Below are 23,451 nucleotides of genomic sequence, written 5' to 3'. Positions count from 1 at the left end.
TACTTTTTATTCGCATTTTATTAACATTAGGAACCCTTGAAATGTTGCAGCATGTTTGAAATTCTGAAGCTTTTCGTTGTGCGGCAGTATTTCAAATATACGAATTTGATAATAATACACAAAAGATTGACAAAGTAACATTCTGGAGGTTATTTGTTTTAGTTTACATGTGCCAACACTGCCAACCCACAGACAAACAATGCAATGAATGGTTATGATAAAATCGCCTAAAAATTATGATAAAAATCTCCCGAAAAATTTTTTTTTAAATTTAATATGTGAAAAAAACTGCATTAACATTAAGTGTCATCCACTACAAGTTTTAAAAAAATGTATTTGAACTTGAGTGGATGAATAAAAAGTATTTTATTAACGATTGAAAATTTCAACAAGATAAAGGGAGAGTGTGTGCTAATAGTACGAATTTGATAATAAAAATCGACTGCTTGGAAAAACATTAATTGTAACCATATTTTTGAAAGAATAAATTATCGTTTGCTACTTGACAATTTTTGTTTTCATGAAAAATGGCACTTTTTAAGAAACAATGGGTACAACTCTAATATACGCCCTAATTTCACCAAATGTGGCGATATGTGTTCTGCGCTGGTTTTTGGCGCGATTGCGTGTTCTATGGCAACCCTGTTGACGTTGAAAAATCTTTCGCTGGACCTCGTTGGTTCGCCTCTCTGTGTCTGAGAAGATGGGAGGGAAAGATAAAATGGTAGTTGTTGAATTGAAGTTCGGCAAAAGGAAATATCATTGTGGCTATCCTGTTGAGGGGTAGTGGGTATTTGGAAGTGTGGAAAGAGGGTCTGGGAGATTATTTTTAATGGCAGTGCATGATAGAAGTAGGGATTTGTGATTTTATTTATTTGTGAACCATAGTATAAATTTTCTGGATCGTGTGTCTGGCTGTTATGTAAATACGATAGTGATTACGTGGCGGCATGTTAAAGGCGGTATGAAATTTATATTTCTGCTATTCGAAAACGCATTAATTCATGGTAAGTGCATTTTATTTTATCCTTGTTTTTATTTTGTAGAATGTTATGTTCATTGGTTCTTTAGTATGAATTTCTGTCGTTATTGTTGTTTTTTTAAATTGTTTGAAATTTATTTTAGTTTATTTTGTTGTTTAGTGTCTAGACTATGCAATTCGTAGATGTTTCTTAAAGTTGAAACAGAACGCTGTGTACATGGTATTATTTGAAATTTATTGTTGTTATGTTATTTTATTAAAGCGAGGAGTGCGTAGATCGTAGATTCCTTCCTTGCCTAAATTGTGCAATTCGTAGAATTTTTTTTAAGTTTAAACAGGATGCTGTGTACATGGTATTCTTTGAAATTTATTGTTGTTATGTTAATTTATTAAAGCGAGGTGTGCGTAGTTTGTAGATTGGTTCGTTGCCTACATTGTGCAATTCGTAGATGTTTTTTTTTAAGTTAAAACATGTCGCTGTGTACATGGATTCTTGTCAAATATTTTTGGTTAGAAACTTTACGTTTTTGCTATCTAAATTTTTTGTTTTTGTTTCGGATTTTTAGCTAAATTGTGTGTTCAAAACGTAGTTTTTGCATGTGCGAAAACCGCGTTTTTGGAGACATTTTAGGCTAAAAGTTCAAAATGTAGACAAAAAATTTAGATAGTAATATGGCAGCGTGAAGTTTCTCGCCAAAAATATTTGGCGACTTGAGGGCGCATATCAGAGTAGTTCCAAACTTACTAAAACCGGAGCGAAACCCATGGTTTTCCGATATCTAAAACTACGATAGGTAATATTGTCAACCGGAAAGCTAAAAAACGTCAAAATTTGACTTCAAGTAGAAAAATTGTTCTATATACATATCCAAAGACAAAAAGAAATATTTCGAATGTTTCAAAGGTAAGATCTTCAATTTTAAAAGAAAGTCCGACAAGTCAAAGGACAGTTGCAAAATTATTAAAATGCTCAGCGTCAACTGTAAACAAAGTGATTAATGCTTATTTGAATCTTAAAAAAGCTAGAAAACATAATATACATCGTCTTTCCCCCGACATATCGTCGAACGCAGAACACGCTGTAGAATTCTTTATTCTTTATGATAAACATTTATCCGGACAATAACGGAAAAGTGTTATCGCAATAGATGAATCTTGGATGTATTTAAATGCAAGATTATTTTATTTATTATCACCAAAGAGGAGGCAAAATCGTAAAACATGGTTCAAAGAATCTAAAGTTAGGTTTAAAAGGGATTTATGATTGTTGCTGGTTTTTCATATAACGGCAAATAAAAAATTAAGAGACTGGAGAAAAATGTTAAAATCAAATCCACATATTATCATGAACAAATTTTATACCCCATTTTTAAAATGCGAAATAACATCTTTACCCACAGTGCCATCACTCACTACAGTTGCATTAAGATAGAGCAAGAAGCCGCACGAAATAATTGACTGTTAATTTTCTGGAACAAGAAAAAATGGAACGGGAAATGGGTATCACCTTGACTCGTATCCCAACCAAATAACCTGATGTGTTACTCATAGACTTTTACGCTGCTAAAAAGCGGATTATTCAAACATCGATCTACAACCCTCCTTGGACTTTTGAAAGTTGTTCAAGAGGAATGGGATGAAATACCTCTTCCGATATTAAAAAAGGCATTATTGTCTTCGAAGTCAGGTGCAGAAAGATAGGGAAGAATAAGGGTTGTCAAACACAATATTTAAAACAAGAAAAACAAAAATTGAATGTAAAATATTTCTGTAAATACAATTCTGTATAATATAACGCTTTTAGTAATAGTCGAAAAAGAAGACCTCGATTTTAAAACATCGAAAGACATCGATTTTAAACATCTAATCTTTGGAATATGGTAACAGGTAGTTTGGCGACATTTTGGTAAGGCGATAAAGGTTACTAGCTAGGACTTTAGCAGTGTACATAGATAAAGTCAAGAGTGTGTGCAATACCATTTTTGTGCAATTCTGGGATGTTTTTTCAAGTGAAAATAGGTCGACGTGTACATGGATACGGTGTTGTATGTGCAATTCTTAAAAACGCGGCAAGCAGTGGGCGATTCTGCACTTTCTCCCAATTTCGCACCTAATCTTCGTCATGATTAAGCACTTTTGTTCCATAAAAGTTCTAGCATAAGCGTAATTCGACTAGCAGATTGTTGGAAAAAAATGTTGAGTAAAAAACAAAAAGCATGCCTTTACTTCGTAAAAACAAAATGGCGTCAAAAAAAAAAAAATTGCAGGTTGCTGTAGCAGGGTCGGTCGCCAAATTTTCCCCAAAAAATCTCCAAGTTACCAAAATCCAAAGATTAACCCATCGAAACTTTAAATTAATATTACTTCATACCGTAAATGATTTTCATTTCTTTTTGAACAGATAATTATGTACCAGAACCTAATTTCTTCTTCAGTTCTAGTAAACCTAACAGATTTCAATCACTCGCCCTATTGTTAGCACGAGCAATGGATTATTCGATGAGATATTCGATAAAATTCAAATATTCTTCAAATATTCTTCAAAAATTCTTCAAATATTCGATACATTCTAACATAAATACACAATAGCGTCTAGAGACGAATTGGCTGAATATTGTTTTAGTGTTTCTTTTCGACATATTTAACGTAGATATGAGCCATTTCTTCTTAGAATGCTCTGCTTTTATCCCGTAGGGTTGTATACACTGGCTTAGTATTGTACTATGTCAGAGAGACCCTGTTCCTATGGCTAAAAAGAGAAGCCCACACTGTCCTGGACGGGGTGTCTTAGGCCATCCGAGTGGGCCAGCGCGATGGCCAGAGACACGGTGTCTGTACTTCGCCTTCCTCTTTGGTGGTCTCCGAGACACGAGGAGAGGTCGAGGGCCCAAAGACCAGGTTCAGCCTTGAGGGTTTAAAGAGAGAGTTCTATTAAAAATTCTGCCTTGCGTAACTGAGACTCTCGGCAAGCGAGTGTTTTTAAAGACCTTTTTTGATGTTTTTCTATGGACGTTGACCGATTTTCCCAATTAATACAGAGGACAATCACGGAATGGGGTCTTTGCTGCATTTAGTTCAGAAAAGAGTAAATAAATATGACTTAGCATTGTTATCCACGAGTGATAGAAACTCACGGAATATGAGAGTAGGAAATATCCCGATTCAGTCAATGAACAATTGTTCAATATGGTTTATTTAAGACACAATAACACGTCGAGCAAATACTAATTCAGATGTCAAATAACAAAAATCAGCGTTATATTTTCAAATTTTCACAGAAATGAGAAAATTTGAAAACATAACATATGAATTAGTATGGTTTATTTAATTCTTATTTGGTTTACCTGACTATGGCAATGCACTCGAGCGCTATCTGCCTAAGGAGACTGATGCCTCCGTGGAGGACTTTTAAAATGTGTGTGATTATGACAAAGCCACGAGGGCTATCTGTTTAAGGGAGGAGATGCCTTCGTGGACGACTTTCTAAGGAAAACTGGCTTGAATACACGTTACACATGGGGAAAAACATGAAAACGCCCATGCAGCCAGCTCGTTCGCGGGATTCGAACCTCGGACCGAACTACCAATGTTCAGCGACTTTACCGCTCGGCCGCTGGTGGGTCGAGGACTTGTATACATGTTACACATGGAAAAAACCATGAAAATACCTTTGCAGGCAGCTCGTTCACGAGATTTCGAACCTCGTACCGAACTACCAGTGTTCAGCGACTTTAGACTCGGGGGCTGATAAGCCTTATTTAATTCTTCAGATAGACGGAAGCAGATAACCAGAAATTAAGAAGCTATGTCTAGGATGTATTTTTAAATGCTCAAATCTTTGATTCCTATTTCGTACTGGAAATGTATGAGTATTAATATTGTTGGTACTATTCCGTTTTGAGGACCGTAAAAAATTGCAGCGAAAATGTATGCGCAAAAGCGCCAAACCTAGCAAACGCGCCCATTTAACAGCGCGCCAAATCTAGCGTACGATTTCAGATTCAGTTTATATACTTCTATAATTCTTAAGATGCCATTGAAATACTAGTTTAATTTTTAAATCCTTTTTTAATATACTATGGATTTAACAATTTGATAATTGATCATGACGAAAAGTCGGCAATAGAATTTTGGGTAAAGTGCAGAATCTCCCACTGTTTGACACATTTTTACGAATTGCACATACTCGGTATCCATGTGCACATCGATCTATTTTCACTTAAAAAAAAAAAATAAAAAATCCCAGAATTGCACAAAAATAGCACTGCGCACACTGTACACACTGTACACATCGACCTATTTTCACTTAAAAAGTAAAAGAAAATTGACAAAAGTCCAATTGATTTTACCCTTGTAAAAAGCGGCAAACAAATAAGTGAGCGATTCTGCACTTTACCCAGAATATTTTCAAAGAAAAGGCACCATTCATTATAGAAAATTATGTTTGAACAACCAACGAGATGAAATTATGCTTTAGCGATAAGTCGGTAGCGATAGCGATGCAGGCATCCATTCATTTATATATTTAGCAAATTTTATATAAATTATAATAATGATCTGAAATAGTTATTTACTCTTATGCTTCTAGTCATGTTTAGCCTTTTTCATATAAATTATAATAATAAAAAAGTATTAAATGAAATTAACCTTTCATCTAAATTAAAACATCAATCTTAGTTATTTATTATTATACTTCCTTTCTTGCCGCAATTATTAGGGTTGCCAAAATTAGTTTTGGCAGCATTGGCATCAACAGCGGTTTGGCGATTTTTTACGGCCCTCGAAACCGAATAGTACCATATTGTTTAATAAATATACAAAAGCATCCGTTTTCTGAATACAGGACAGCAAACATCTTCATAGAAAATAATAATAATAATTAAGGCAAGTAAATGGATACTGTATATAAAGTTTACAACGCATTTACTAGAACATTAGAACTACTCCCTCAGTATATGATATTAGGAATTCTATCGGTACTAAATGTGGAGTATTTCCAGTAAAATATCCCATATATAAATCCTTGCGCTCCGAATTCTTTTATTACTCACGCAGTATTGTGGTTAACGAGACACTATGCACATATATTTCGTTTTAATAGGAGTTTTAATTACAGAAAGTCATAGATTTATGTGTACCTCGCTTGCGGGTTTAATATCGATGCGTAATGCACTTTGGGCAATGTTATCGGTGCCAAGCGGTGTCTTGCCAACCCTTTGGTTTATATCTAATCTACAGTTGATCGGAATGTGAGAAAAATCGCACATATCGCATTAAAATGATTGGCTGAAAGTTTTAAATATTAAATGAGGAATTCAAACATTACGATAAATTCAGCGGGTGTTATTGTATCATGATATGAGAGTTAGTATCTGTTTAAAATATATAGAAATAAATATAAGCTTTAAAATGTGTGTGGGCTTCGCGTTGTCAGAATATTTCGTGCTTAAGAGAAAGACTGTCTTGTAAGAATATTTTTACAGCTACGAAACGGTATAAAAACTATTTAAATAATATTTCTCTGTATTTTTACTCGCCTCGATGTCAGAATGTTTTCGCATTTTCATACATGCGCGATTCTTAAATTTAATGCAATCTATAAAAATCTAATTTAATGCAGGGCATAAGTAGTAAAGGAAAACACTGATATTTGAATTTGATACTAACAAATATATTTAAGATTTTTTTTTCGCAGGTTAAGGTAACAATAATCGAAGCGATTTATCGATACGTAGCAAATGTAAGAATAATTTCCGCACATCAGATGTAAAATTCATTATTAAAATTACAAATAAATAAACAGCTAGATATTGATACAGAAAATTAAGGAAGTGTTAAATGATTTTAATTAAACAATTCACGATATGGACGGTGCATGCACATTCTATAAACAGTCCCTATTAAAACACTCAATTTTAATATACATGCATGTAAATAGAAAATTTATAAAAACTACGGATAGTGATACATGAATTTTTAAAATCTTGACAACTTCATAAATTTCATATTCCTTAAGAGCACATTTTGAAAATAGTTTCCGAGGGCAAATTTATTTTGTTGATTCTCATAATTGTTTTAACGAATTAAGGTTTTAAACCAGACACATTACCAATGATGCAGTTGAATGAAACATACATTAAACATAGTTCTATAAATACATGCTAGTGTGAATGCTGATCCAAAAATGTATATTGTGAAAAAACATTATAATATCAACAAGTTATTAAATGTTACATTATGAAGAAAATTCATCTTACCTGCAAGTTCCACCGTTCTGGCACATATTCCTACTCGCTGTTGGTCCACATTCGCTATCATACTGGCACTCATCTCCGAAATATTTAGAAAAACAATTACAGTAGTATTTGTCAAATCCGGCGTTGGCATAACAATTGCCGGTAAACGAGCAGTGATGGTACAGACAGTCGTCTTTCCTCATACTTTCGTTCCTCGACAAGAACTCGTATGTGATGTTAAATCCAAAAACATCCAGCAGGTATTCTCTGACTCTCATGTGGATGTTGGCTAGTTCACGCACTGCGAAGTCCAACACCAGAACAGGTTTGTTGGTAACTAGATAAGTAGGCTCGCGTTCAGAACTGATAGTGCCAAATTCATTTTTGCCCATTTTTACGTTAGGGGAATGATAGGCATACTCCGTAGCCTTCAGTCCTTCTCTCATGTAGAATTGAGTGAAATAGACGGCTATCACCTTGTCTGTGGGAGCTTCTATGACCCACTGGCAATTGATGGGCACTGGGTAAGGATCAGGAAAATTGGGAGTGGTAATCACCCCTTTGGGCTCTTTCATAGTCAACCAGCAGTCATCGATAACTACTGTTTCAGCGATGCAAAAGAAAAATATTATTAATATCCAGAACATTGTCCACAGTGGTGCCTTGGATAGAATCATACTGCGCTGACAATTGTGCTACAGAAGAGGATTGTCAGCTGCATTCTTGAGGGGTGCAATACTTTCCTAACAGCACCTGGAGGCCTCTTCTGCGATGCGTATCACTCGCTCGCTGTCAGAAGAATACACGGCAAAGCGCTGCTTAGAGGAAACTCTTTCAACTTCAATATCCATGTCTCGTGACGTTGAAAACTGCGGATTTCAGAATGCGTGTTTCGAATCACTTATCCCGGTGACGTTTACCTGACGCTGCGACCAATGGCAACGTGTGACGTCACAGCTCACGGTGGTTCTTCCAAGGCATGGTCATCATTTTTCTTTTTCTCCTTACCGTGATTGTTCTTTCCTTTTTTACCTCTTCCACGTGCACATGTTGTTGTCAGTAGAAGGAATAAGGAAAGTTATAAATTGCATAAGGAAGAAAATCTTGGCAGTACTGTTACTAGCAGTTAATTTAATGCCATTTAAAAGTTTTTTTTTTTTTTTTATTATTATTGAAAAGGGTTTCATAAACGAAACACAGTTACCAGGAGCTTGTTTTTCATAATGTCTGCATCTGAAAAGAAGAAATAAGTTATGAATAGAACAGGAAAATATGACATAAATATAGAAAGTAGCATAATTCAGAAGTAAAGTGAATAAAGTCGAAGATTCTGATAATAATTATATAACTTAAAATATTGATAATAAATTCTGATTTTTTTTCAAAAATAGATCCCATTATTTGACAGTAAATATTAGTGGATCTTAATTTACAAGCTATAATGAATTATCATTTATAAATAGTACACACGAGCTTATCGCATTAAATGTTTCCCCGTGTTTTATAAATCAAATCTTTATTTGAAAAATTACTTTATGAACACCAACGCATATTTCATTATTGTTAACAAAAATATATTTTTTAAATAAATTTTTCAACAAAGTAAAAATGTGAAGTTACAAATTTCTCATCAAATTTATATTACCCAACGAATATTTGCCACATATACTCAGTTTTAATTCCTCAGAACGATTTAAAATTTTAATTATAGAAGCTTATGTACCGCTGTTTTTTCACAATGCGCGAAACATTCATGCATTCATGCAAATTCTTCATTATTTAGTTTCTTTAAATATAATACATGGCGATAATATTTGGGGGCAACGAGGTGAAAAGTGAACCAATCCAGAAAGTGAAACGACGCAAAATGCTGTTTTGAGACTAATAGCCCTTAGGGTCTAACGCCCTTTTGAGCTAAAAATTTAAGATTTCTAGAAAGGAAATCGAAGAAATAAAAGAGCACGAAAAACAGATTTTTAATTGTTCGTATTGTTGTGAACCAAAAATGTCCTTATTATGTTTTAAAATGAATTTAAATATGAATTTGTTCTATTACGTATTCAAATGACTGCTGTAATGAAAATAAGTTGTACTGCAGCTCATGATTCGTTTTCCTCTCTTATCATTTTCGGTTTTTATATCCGTAAGTAGAATTCAAATGCTTTTCGATAAAAAAAAATCCTAATTTACCTATATTTCTATCAAATTCTTAGATTACAGTCAACTTATGATTAACCAAGCGGATTAAAGCCAGATCCTGTCTGAGAAATAAGTTAATTATTTTTATTTATTTATTTTATTTATTTATTTATTTATTTATTTATTTTTTTGTAGCAGAGCGATCGAAAAATTCTTATTACAAACTATTAGCATACAAGAAAACTACCTACGGAAAACAAAAAGGAAACGGATAATGCATGGGATAACAGAAGTGATAGCAGATGATGTCATAGTACTTGGGAATTGCTTTAAACCTCAACAATATATAATTTAATTATACGTAGTCAAGAATATAAGTAGTGTACAGTAGAAAACAAAAGTTCTAGCCGACTTCGTTTTCACGCGAGTTTGAACATAATAACATAATTCAAATTCCACTGAAAATTTTGTTCTTTAATCGTATCTTTAATCTTTAATCGTTCTTAATCGTTTTTTGTTCTAGTGACGTTTATTTTTATTTTATTTTATTAACCCAATGCAAGTGATAACATTTAAAAATTTTTTTTGACTCAAAAGTTAACAGATTTCATTTCAACAAAAGTTAACATACGGGAAATAAAAATAACTATCTCTGTGAAATAATATGCAAAATATGTCCGATTTAATTTAACTAGTATAACTTTATCTGAAATCTTTCTTACACTTTACAGTTTGTTATAATCTATCAGATTATCTAAATAGTGTGATATTTAAATAAAGAGTGTGTAAGTTTAGGAAAGAGGGTTGAAAACATAAGCATGCAGCGTGAAGTGCTTTAATTATTATCTACGTTAAGCTCTGTCATTATCTACGTTAAGCTAGACAGTTTTCTCTGATTGAAAATTAAGCTAGCAGTCGTGAAATAACAAAGTCAGGTTATTAGAATAAATTTAAACTCGCAAATACTTTAAATTACTGTTGTAAGTGAAGCTCAAGAGAATCAGAGCCCAATTTCATTACTTGAGTTAATCTTGTAATAATTTCAAATAAATCCTTCCGTTGTTTTCGTTACTGTTTTAGTAAAGCAAAGAAAAGATGGAAAGTTTTTCTGACAGTGTAAAAAAGTTACGCTAGTATTTAGTTTAAGCCAGTGAACTTTATAAGGTAAGTAACAGATTTTTTCGATGAAATTTAACAGTAAAATTATTTTGCCTTTTTCTAATACTTTGTTTATATTTTAACTAAAATCTAATAATAATTGTTTTTAGCACAGCAACATGTCATTATTATTATTTTTTCGTACTTATATAAATAAAGATATTACTTTTTGTTTCAGCAAATGGAAACGTACAACCTACTTCAGTTGAAATAGAATTAAAACATTATTCGTTATCGATGTAAAATCTACATAACATAAATTAACGTAAGCTAAAAATAAATACACTTTGCGTTATTTAAAAAAAAAAAAAAAAAAAAAAAAATTCTTCAGAAAGAATAAAAAAGAAATAAGGATTAAGATTATCATTTAATTGGACGATATTATGTAATTACACAGAACATATAACGATTTACTTCATTAAGTAGCACCTTTATAAAAACGGGTTAGTTCAACATCGAAATTAATTTGTTGGCAGTAATTGGCAACGGAAGACGACTTTCATGTATAACGTATGGAAACCGCCATTTTACTTCCTTGGATAGGAACTATTGGAATTACAAAAAATTTCGGTTCTCAGATTAAAACGGAAATATCCATTATGACCATTCCCGAATCCATTTTGACAATTTTTTATGTCCGTCGTTACGTACGGACGAAATAAAGGAGTCATTATTCTAAAACGGGTCGTAAAATGGATTCAAAATCAATTTTTTTTTGTGACGGCTGTACCTACGTTTGCCCGTATGTATGTATATCGCAAAACTCAACGATTAGCCGCAGAACGTTGAAATTTTGTACATGACACGTAATCGTTGGTTGTAGACATATACTTCCAATTATAGAAGTGTTTTAAATGATGAAAATACTCATGTTTCGACAGTTTCGAATTAAAGAAAAACATATTTACTTTGAACAGATAATCGAACCTAACTTCTAATGCGATCTGCTAGTACTTATATTTGGGAAGATCTTACATTTGCTATGAAAAAAATAAAAATACAAGAAGCTTCACTCCCATATGACAAAAATTGACACGGATATTTAATTTCAAATTTTTCAAATTTCGAAATAGCTTACATTGAGGGATTGTTCAATTAAGTTAGAATAATTCTAGAAAATAAGTTTAAATAAAGTGCAACAAAAGATACGCATAATATAATAGGCGTGCAAAGAAGTCATGTAATGCTCATGTCAGTTTTTTTTTTAATCAGAACCCAACATCCAGAAGATAATTCATAATTCAACGCAATTCTTTGGATTCTAGATTAGGATTACATTTTAACATATTTTAACGGAAATGGATTTTAACTTTCAACGGAAAGTAGCATAAAAATTATATAATCATAAAAATAATCTAACAATTGCAATTGGAAAATAATAGAGAAAAAAATGTCGAAGATTTATTTTAGATTCTCGTTAAAACTATAAGGTCTTTCTCCCGCCTTTTTAGCATGCCTTCGTGGTGCAATAGTCAGCACACTCGGTGCGTATTCGAAAGGTCTGAGGTTCGAGTCCCGGCGAGGGCAGTGCTTATTTTTCCTGTTTCCTGCTTTGAAATAACCTAATGTCTCTACAGTGGCGCCCGAACTAAAAGGTGGCGGATGATGATTTTCCACCACTATGATTAGGCGATTGGGTCTCCTAATTCCCAATCGCTCTTTAAAAGAGGAAGTATATAAGGTATTTCTTCAGCCTTCTTAGCATGCCTTAGTGATGTATTGGTCAGCACACTCGGCACTTATTCGAGAGATACGAGGTTCGAGTCCCGGGAGGGCATTGCTCATTTTTCATCTCTCCTGCTTTGAAAGAACCTAATGTCTCTACAAAATGTAATATTAGCAAAGCTTAATAAATCCCCTAAAACTCGAACCGCTATAAAATTACTGTCCAACTTATATATCATTTAAGATTTCTATCAAGGTATAAATATTTAATGATTGTTAAAAGATTTTCAAAAGACTGGTAATATATACATAAGCGATCAGACATTTGAAAACAACATAGGAAGTGAAATGCATACTTCATTGTCTCCTCGAAACATGGCAAATTTACGACGTATTCTTCAAAACATCGAGAGTCTTAAATTATGGTATAAAGTAGACATTTGTTTGTTACATACGTGTAGTCGGCGAGTTTCAAATACCGAGAGTAAAAAACTATGTTGCAAAATCGAAGTTCGCAAACAATAAGTTTATTTTATAGCTTTAAAAATATCCAATGTGGACAGTACATGACTTCTTTACACAGCCCGTTAAATTGTGCATAATTTTGCCGCACTTCATTTAAGCTTGTTTTCTCGAATTCCATTTAGAGATATATTTCTCATTCAGTCAATTCTATTCTCGTTTCACGGCAAGGTAGAAATACATAAAAACACAAAACATCTTCATTAAAATTTGCAAAATACAAATAAACCTAAAATACCAAATACAGTTAAATACAGTTAAAAACAGACAAATTTACAATTAAATTTAAAGTTTCTACACCAAAACAAACAATACTGCCAGCGGGCAGGAGGAAAAAATTTTCGGTGCACAAAAGTGAAAGTTAAGTTTCAGTTACACTGGACAAAAAGACACTGAAGTTAGTGCACCAACTGAATTAATTCACTATCCAACTAAGAGTTTCACATACAAACAAATGGCGGCCTCTTCAGGCTTAGCGCCACTTAAACTTTTAAGTTTTTAATAATGTTACAGCTATTACATGCACATTAGTTAAAGGCATAAAAACCTTAATCGGAATATAAGAAAAACATAATTCACCCACTTTTAAAGTAAAAATGCTTAGAACAGAGTAACATGTAAGAATAAAAAACTGAGCTCACTGAGTTGGGTAACAGAATGACAATATACATATATGTAATAAAAACACAAATTTGGAAGCGCCGATGTAATACCACTGAGGTGTAGAAGCGTAGCAATATTGTTTAGCATATATACTTGATGTTTAGAACGTTCATCCATTTTGAAGTGTATGCAGTGGAGTCGGATTAAATTCCATATTTATTTAAATTCACATTTTGTGGACATAATTCACTTGGCACTCCAATCCTGCCTGTTTGCAGAAAAATTTAGATACTATTGCGATAGAAGCGATCATTGCAGAAATTGAAAAGTTGCTCGAATAATATGTAAGTCTTGTTAGAATGAAAGCGTAAAGGTTCCCCGAAGCAAATGTGGCTCTGCCAGAGCGAAGACACACATTTCCTATAGCCCTGAAGCTTACTGAATTAACCCTTCTTTTCCAGTACTAAAGAAAGAGAAGGGCTGGATCATCCCTTTGACAAAGAACGATACCTACACGAGTTCGCCAAAAGGCGAACATACTGGATTACTCCTTTCCGGCACGCTACTCTTTAAAGTTGGACTTTTACCAAACAAATTTGTAGGCAATCTATTTAGGCCTAGGAGAGTATGCAGGTATAATTTTACAAAGATTGCACAAATTGTTTCCATTTTGTTGGTGTGTCCGAAGCGAACACACTGAGCCGCACGTGCTGCGATAGGTGAGCATTGCTGTGAAGCACGTATTATAGTAAAATACTTTGTCTATGATATAAAAACAGTAGAATCTGAGCTCTGTAGCAGATTTAGCATAACCCAGGGTGCACCACGGGGAAGCCTGCTACTCTACACCCCCCAAAAAAAAACCGGGGAAAAAAGAAAACGCTCATTGCTTCGGCAATGCTGAGACCTCTCCGAGCCATTTACACAATTTTAAAATTTAAAAGAAAAATAATTAGAATTAATTATTGACTAGAAAAAATAATTATTAAACATATATACAAATAAAAATCTACAGAAATCAAAACTAAGCAAACTACGCACGATGAAAGCAAGAGAAAAAAAGGGTCTGCTCTCGCTGAAAATCAAATAGCTAAGTGAAAACAAAGCACCGGGGTCTTCAAAGCTAGAAACTGAAAAGAATAAAAACAAACATAAATAAATCTGCGCTCTCAGCCTTCCCCGTGTTTGAAGCACGAGACCAGATTCTGTGACTCACACCCACGTGACAGGCGCTACCAGTTCAGTGTGTTCAGTCCGAACACACCATACACTGAAGGCTTTACTATACGCAATATTTCAAAGATAAAAAGTAAAAGTAATACAGAATAGGCAGATTAGCATACGAACAACAAAATTATATAAAGATTTTTTCACTGATATTCTTTATATTAAAAAAAAAAAAAATATCTGAACCATTTCTTTGTCTGAAACAAAAATCAGTGTCTTTGAAAACAGAATATATCTCAACGTTAATGATTTGCTTGTGTGGTGCTGCCATCTATTATTCATAAAATAGATTAAAAGTAACCAATAGTATAGTTTTCGTGATATTTATCGATTATGTTGAGTGTCAAATGAAGGAATATTTTTGGTGTGTTCACAGCGAACATACTGCGCCGGAAAAGGTTACGAGACGATACTGCCTTCGTCACCTCGCGCACTGACCAGAGCTCCACAGTGCGAAAGCTTAGATCTTTTAGTTTCTAAATTCAGAGAAAGAGGTTCCTCTTATTTCAGAAATATAACTGAGGATATTTTAAAATTGAATTTGTATTTAGAAAGTATTTGCAATAGGAAAACATTGAAAAAATGGTGACCTGTGCCTGAAGTAATATTTATCATGAAAGTGTAAAGTTCCTCACTCCTTTTGTCGAAGATGAGCGTCGAGGAACCTAGTGAACTGTATAGCGACTTATCGCTGAGTTCAAATAACTAAAGATATAGCCTCACGAAGTAGCCTCAAAATACCCTCTATTTCACTCAAATAAGAATAAGAGGCGGCCTCTTTTTTGGGCTGACAACAAAGTCTCTACTGGGGCTTGAACTCAGAATAAGAAATGAGAAACTAAAGCGTAACTAACTAAAGGAGACTTATCTGAAGCTAAACACAAGTATCTAACGTAGTTGGCCCTCTAATTTAAACTAGCCGGCGAATATCAAAAGGCACGTAATAATACGGGCGAGCGTAACAGATTCAAGATAGACTTGGCCCAAAAGCAAACGCGCGCTACTCAGGATTCCTATCTCTCTGTCTCGAAGTAAATTAAACCTTCCTTAAATACTTCTTCTAACATATTTGCATTCAACGCGATTCTAAAAACTCAAACTGGTAGGGAGTTGTAAGTGGAAACAAGAATTGATAGGAAAGAGACCTTTGACAGGAAACTAAAATAACTGTTATAAAATTAAAATATACCTTGCAGTAGGGTAGAAACGAACATTATATTTCATCAATTTTCGCTTAAGAACATTTAGTTAACGGAAGAATGGCTACACAGATACCAAACATCGATATTGTCAACGCAGAGTACTAGAATATTAAATACTTCAGTAAATCTGATTATGAGGATGAAATGAGAATTAGGTTGGTAAAATTACCGACTAAAAAGGTGCTATCCCAATCTTGGTTATCTCACTGAATAGAACAAGGCAGGAAATGCAACAGAAAAGAAAAAAAAAATATTAAGTGTATTTGATGGAATGAGACTGGTAACAATAAAAAAGGATAAACATACTGTGGCATAGATTTACATAAAATTGTAACGGGTCACGGGCGTTTTCCTATTTACTTTAAAAGATTTAACCTTCAAAATTCCGATCACTGCGGCAGCTGTAGCGAAATTGGAGATATTAAAGACTTCGTGAAGACCTATCATATTTTACAAAGGAAAAGGACGAAATGGAAGGAAAGGCTTTTATCATAAATGAATGTGTAATGGATTTAAATGAATGTAATAATAATAAATGAATGTAATATTCATAAATGAATGTGTAATGGACAAGTCTATCAAGAAAGGTTATGAATTAGATCAATTATAATTGATCAATAGTGGGTATTATACTTTAGTATGTGTGCTATGTGAACGTGTGTACGGGCTTATATAACTTGGACAGTCTAAGTAAGTTTAAGTCAGGTGGGCGTGTGGCTCCCCACAATCAATCACTGTCTAACCCCTACAAAATTAAAATGAGTCCTTCAAAAAGTGTGCCGACCGCGAAGGATCATCTTTCTGTTCGGGAATTCGTGGTACCATACTTAATTCAAACACCTTGGGGTATATGGCAAGTTTTTAGAGGGGAAAAGGTAAAAGTTGCTTATCGGGAGCAAGCTGGCGGTTTTTGCAACTTTTCTAAAAAAAAGATACCCTACTATCGATGTCTATCGCAAGTCGATACATATTACCAGCAAGTCGATCGAAAACTGACTTTAGCAATTTAACCCGGCGAAAGTCGCACCAAGAAAAGTTACTAGAGCGGTCGCGTGGGGTATCACATACCCCAATATTTAAAATACGATAAAAATAGTTTTATTTCGTTTTAAAGCTGTTTTTCTTGTTCTCGTGTATTATAAATACGTGAATAATAATTGGGTTTCAAAAAATTAATTTCCAAAATAATCTTAGAGTTAAAATTAAGATAAATGAAAATAATAAAAAAATAAACATCATGCCTCTAAGTTTCATTGCATCTCTAATACATAATGCTTATTTTATTTCTCCACACTTTGAACGAAATACATTCATGTGTTCTTGGCACAGAATGTTTTCACATTTTAAACATTGCATTCACGTTCTTCTGTCCTTGGCGCAAAGGCAAAGAATTTATCACATCTTTCATACTTAGTTGTTTCGAATTTCATGTATTCGTTTTAATTCTTCGTCGAAACTTCTGCTTTTGTTTTGCATGCAGTACGTCAGTTTCTTTGTAAAGTATTAATCTCTGATCTTTGTTCAAGACTTTTTTTCATTAATTGTAATGCTAAGTCCTTCAAAAACAGACTTCTGTTTCTGGTTGGTGGATTATCAGTTGAATGTAATATAATTCAAGTTCATTACAGTAGAATTCAGTGCACGAAAGAAAATTACCATTGGCCACCTCCTTGTTATTCTGGAAATTGAATAATTGGCTGACAGTTTTCATCCCCCATATCCACTGCTCCTTTATTCATATTATAAAAAAATATAATTCCTGACGTTTTATTTTCTCCAATAGTATCATCTATAATATGATCGTTATATAATGTTGAAAGCATAAGAACAGTTTTTCCTTTTTTAGGAACATCAGGAATTAATGTTTTATCTTTTTCGAAACCAAAACAGTGTAGAAAATATTCCTAGCTTCATATTTAGTTTCCGAAATGCAATCTTCATCGCTTTCAAATATTTCTAATAAATCTCACAAGCGTTGCATCTCCAATTCATAGGGAGTCATTCTTTTTACCATAATGCAGTTAGAAATTTTTAAGAATTTAAAGTCAAGTACTTTAAAATCACTTGCGAGTAGAAATATTTACTGTTACACTCTAGAAATAAATTTCTGAGCTTAATATTCAGTCAGAAAAACACTTACGCGGACAAGCGCGTGGGGTGTGTCGTACCCCAGTTCCAACAAAATACCGATAAATCTTTTTCTGAAACACGCAGGCAAAGAAAGAGCGGTTCTGAACGTCAACCACAACTAGAAACTCAGCTACTGAAAGCAGCACAGAATTTCAGTTTCACAAGTTAGGAATACTCCACTTTTATGTAGGGTTGGGGTATGATACACCCCACGCGCCTTCCCGCGGGTTAATGTACGGGGAAAAGATATATGCCATTCCGCTTTCAAACTGAATCTGTCTGTCGTGGGTTAAAAAGCTAAACTACTGCAAAGTAATAATTGCAGTTCTTAAGAATATTCGTTTGTTACTTTTCAATCAGATTGGTTTTTAAATAATAAAAATGCATTTATTACCTTATCTATCTACAGCTAAAACTAATCAATATTTTAATAGAATGACATTATATATTTTTATTAATTGTTTCATATTTTATAAAACTTTAATGAATTTTTGATTAACAAACTCAACGATTTGAAAGGAAGCAGTGGCAACACTCTTCGAAATAAAATATTTTTATAGCTAGCGCGCCAGACTGTTGCTATTCGGCAAAATGTAAGATATTAATCGATCAGTTTTAATTAAGAAACTCGACACTCTGAAAGCAATGTGTTGTCGCAGCCGGAAATAAAATACTTTAATCTTACACGCGCCAGAGTGTCGCCATTTATTAATTTAAAGTACAAGGTTATTGAGTAATAAACTAAGCGATTTAAAAGCAATAAACACAGTTTTTAAGAATACTTCTACTTTTGAACATGATTGATTTAAATAAAGATGTATTCAAATCATGAAATGTCTAATTAGAAATATTCAATATTTTTATGAAATTATACCGGCTGCATTCATTCAAATCTTTTATTTACTTTTACTTTTTTATCAAAACTATTTTAGGCGGCTGCCCGAGCAAACGGCTAGTTTTTAAAGAAATAATATACAGCATATAAAAATATGTATACAACTTCTAACATTCTAAATGCTTATATTCTCTCTACAACCGAAATTCTTAAGATATGCTGTTTTTAAATATTTTGCGATTTTGCTGTTGAATTGAATTTTATGTGTCGTACGTAAGAAGAACGCGATATTTAATAAATGGTATGGTTTGGTTTGGTTTATTGAGATCACGGCAAAGCACACTAGGGCTATTTGCCTAAGGGGAGGAATGCCTTTGTGGAGGAATTTCTAAGGGAAACTGGCTCGTATGCACGTTACACATGAGAAAAACCAGAAAACGCCCATGCAGACAGCCCGTTCGCGGGATTCGATCTTCGGACCGAACTACCAGTATTCAGCGACTTTACCGCTATTTAAATGTAATTAACACACAAAACATCAATAATAAAAAGGCAAAAACATGTGTAGGCCATCTTAGTAAGAAATAGAACATTGATATAATGAAGTGAGAAAAGACTGAAAAAAAATACAAAAAGGAACCGCCAGTTATGTTTCAGGAAGAAAATGAATAAAGAGATAGAAAGCAAACTATAAAAAGAATCTGAAAGGTTTCAGATTTTAAATTACGTCCAAAGGGGCATTTTTTTTAACGTTTTGTGTGTTACTTTTATTTATTAAATATTATGTTCTTCGCACTTAAACCATAAAATTCAGTTCAACAGCAATATCACAAGATAATTTTAAAATGAGCCTATCTTTAGAATTTCCGATATACAGTTCCGCGTGCTAGAGATAAAAAGGTTCCACCCCCCCCCCCCCCCCGTAGATTGCTGCTATTGCTCGCTTTCAAATCGTTGAGTTTGCTACTCAAAAATTCGTTAAAGATTTACAAAATATGAAATCGATCATAAAACAAATTGCAAATTAATTCCAAATTTTAAGTTTGGGCTTCCACATGCCCATATTCGCAGTAGGATTAAGTCATTGAAAATTCGATGGCTCTATGTATCGTTGTTTTATCACAATGCAAGAAATATACATACACTTATGTAGATTTTTCATTATTTAATTTCTTCAAATATAATGCAGGACTCTAACATTCGGTGGCAACAGTTTGAAAAGTGAAACGGACATTTATAGTGAACCAACGCAAAATCGCAAAACGATAACAATAGTCCTTCAGGGGCAAAGCGCCTTTGGACTAAAAATATTATGCCAGCATTTAACACTGCATAGAGAATTCTAAACATATGCTACTACGCTGCTTTTAAAAATTTGTGATTTAGCTGTTTAATTGTACGAGTATATGGCGTAAGTGCGAAGAAAACTTTGCTTAATAATAAAACTAAACGATAAAAGAAAATAGGTTAAGAGGAGTGAGTGAAACAGCAGATTAGTAGACGATGGTAAAATTTGAAACATCTCAGAGTTCATTTTTTTTATTATTTGTATCATTGTTTTTATGAATGTTTCATAGAACTTTATGGACTCGATGATTTGGACTTTTTTATTTTTATGCAATTGCTTTTTATTTTTTATATTTTTAAATTCCTCTTTCATGTAAATATATTAAAAACTTATGATTTTAAATTATGTATTGACATGAAATTATGTATTGTATATGTATACGAAAAATATAATTAATCTGATATTTAAAATTAAAATAATCTATTTGGTTATGAATGTTGGGCAATACCTGTTAAACATTGTTAAAAACCGCATGACCCAATTCATCGTCATTCAAATTGAACTGATACGGAGTTTTTAATGTTCTATACATATATTTACATACATATATACACAGTATATATATTTAAGTATAATAATTTATTTACTAAAGAAATATTGATTACATTATCTCCTAATATTAATTTTAGTAGAAGTATCTAATAATTTTAGTAGAAGTATCTAGTAATTTTAGTAGAAGTTTCTTTTTCAAAGTGTGAAATTTTGTTATTCATGATTTACTTAAAGTCCTCGTAAAACAGTTTTTTAACTATTTACATTCAAGTTACTTTAAAACAATTTTTGGAGTTAAACTTCCTACCTATGGATTCATTCTTTTTAGATACTTCTACTAAAATTAATACTAGGAGATAATATAATCAATATTTCTTTAGTAAATAAATTATTATTATCTTACAGCGGCTATAGCGCAAGTATTAGAATAACTTGTTTTCGAACTAAATGAATTTAAGTTCATACAATATTTAAGTGTAACATATACTGAGCAAAATTAATATTCTAAATTCTAATTTAACGTTCTGCCACTTCTTAAACTTAAAAATTATACATCGCTGATAATAACTTTTCGTGTTTTTATTTTTTTGTGCTTGGTAATTCATGAATAAATTAAATATTATTATTTATAACTCGTAAAAATATTCATGAAGTTTAAATATTATTAAAATAATTTATACTATTTTTGTTCTTTTCTTTTGTACGTGCAGTCCAGCGTTATTAAGTGCTTTGAATTTCGTTTTTAATTAATGCCAAATACTGCGCATTTTAGTTAAGTTATTAGTTTTAGAAATGAATTTTTTCGCATGGTTAGAATAATATAGTTAGGATATTTTCTCTCAGACTATCAATTACGTCAGTAGTGTTCATAATTACATTCATTTTACTTTTAGAAAAAGTTTATTTTATTGGAAATTTTAAAATTCCCGGTTAGAAGTTCCTATAATCTAATTGTTTAGGAAAATAAGTATATGCTCAAAGAAGTCATAGTACTTTACTTTCTATTTTTCAGAAGATTCTGCTCGGTACACAGAATTCTAATATTTAGGATGTGGATGTGTGAATTAAAGTTGTAGACTCATTAGGTTATTTTAAAGTGTGACTGGGGATTAGGGGAACCAATCACCAAATCTTGGTGGTGAAGAATCATCATCCACCACCTTTTTGGTTCGAGCGCCATTGAAGAGCCACTCGGTTATTTTAAGCACGAGATGCGAAAAATGTGAAACACCCTCGCCGGGTCTCGAACCTGGACCTCTCTAATACACGCTCTAATAATAATTTTTTTGGAGGGGAAGCTAATTTAAATAAAGAAACTGCAAAATATCAGAATAAATTCGAGTAATGAGATGTGTGTAAAAGCGTTTATCATAAAGGAAGATTTATTTTAACATATTTAAACAGTAGTTTTCTCTCTTCCCTGAAAAGAAAATTTGAAAACTGTGGTAAAATCATTCATTAATTTGTTAAATTTTACAATCAAAATATTCAAAAATTACTAAACCTGAAAGGTTAAGAATTTTTAAAAGCATGTGAGAATGATATAAAAAAGTTTCATCTTCATGCAATGTTTTTCTTAAAATAAAGTAGTTTTAATACATTAGCGTTATTTTAATGAATTTTAATGAATTTGCTGTATTGAAAAAAAAAAAAAAAAAAAAAAAAAAAAAAGAAAAGAAATGAAGGCTTTCAGATTTTATATTACACTAAAATGGACTTTTTTTTAACATTTTGTGTTCATTTTATTTATTAAATATCATTTTCTTCGCACTTCAAACATAGAATTCAATTTAACAGCAATATCATGAAATAATTTTAAAAGACCACATCTTTAGAATTTCTGATACACAGTTTCGCGCGCTAGAGATTAATTTTTTTCTTTTTCCCGTAAAGTGTTGTCATTGCTCGATTTGAAATCGTTGAGTTGTTAATCAAGAAGTCGTTAAAGTTTTATAAAATATGAAATAGAAAATAAAACAAATTCTAAATTCCAAATTCCGAATGCCCACATTCGAGTGGAGGATTACGTTATTGGGAATTTGATGTCTCTAGATACCGTTGTGTTTTCATGTTACGAGAAACAGAAATCCATTTATGCAGATTTTTCATTGCTTAATTTCTTTAAATATAATGCATGGCTCTAATATTTGTTGGCAACAATTTGAGAACTGAAACGCCTCTTATAGTGAACCAACGCAAAATGAAATTAATATCCCTTCTGGGCAAATTGCAATTTTGTGATAAGAAATCTCTGAATTACAATTTTTGAAGCCAATTACTTAAAACAAAACTTTAAAACTCTGAAAGGTCACCAAATCTATCAAGCGCAACTGAAGAAATCACATTGCAATAAACAGCCAACATATTTTCCATGTTCCCAAGTGCAAATTCAAAGGATGATTCAAGTATGTCTCAAGACTGCGCATCTAAAATACGGGATTCGACAACTACTCGCTAAATTTAACAATTTTCGTGTCGTTAAAAAACATAGCATGACATGTTTAAAAGGATGTGAAAGAGTTCAGATTTTAATACCGCACCAGAAGTTTTGTTAAAATGTTTGTGCTTCCTCTGAGCGTCGCAGGTACCAATCTACTTTTGAACTCATTGCTGCTAATACAATTTTTCTGTCTTTTGAGATTTATTACATAAAACCGTAAGGGCAAAATGAGAAAACATAAAAATCAGAATGCCTTCTGAACCTCGACAGAGCGTTAGTGGTTGCCATGTATTTTTTTTTTTTTTTTTTTTTTTTTTTTAATGTTCGCTACATTAGGTTTTCGAAAATAGCCGCTTGAGCCGCCAGCCGCCTGAAAGAGTTATAAAGTTAAAAAGAAAAATATAATGATTTTAATGAGTTCAGCTAGTAAATGTCATTTTGTAAAAATATCTAATATTCAAATTAAATATCC

At 32.6% G+C, this 23,451-nt stretch overlaps 1 protein-coding gene across 2 annotated transcripts in view; it reads right to left on the bottom strand.

Annotated features, from left to right (window-relative positions):
• Nucleotides 1–23,451, bottom strand: part of LOC118186215 (uncharacterized) — a 695,790-nt gene that overhangs the window by 403,014 nt on the left and 269,325 nt on the right. For both annotated transcript variants that reach the window (XM_085813564.1, XM_085813565.1), the window contains exon 4: nt 7,240–8,451. In XM_085813564.1, the coding sequence (XP_085669690.1) occupies nt 7,240–7,895 (656 nt within the window). In that variant the 5' untranslated portion in view covers nt 7,896–8,451. The remainder of the gene's footprint in view (nt 1–7,239; nt 8,452–23,451) is intronic.

The sequence above is a fragment of the Stegodyphus dumicola genome, chromosome 3, assembly GCF_044657685.1.
Source record: "Stegodyphus dumicola isolate Sdum_Otavi_A_Nest chromosome 3, ASM4465768v1".
Taxonomy (NCBI): Eukaryota; Metazoa; Arthropoda; class Arachnida; order Araneae; family Eresidae; genus Stegodyphus; species Stegodyphus dumicola.
This window is presented reverse-complemented; position numbering and strand designations above follow the sequence as displayed.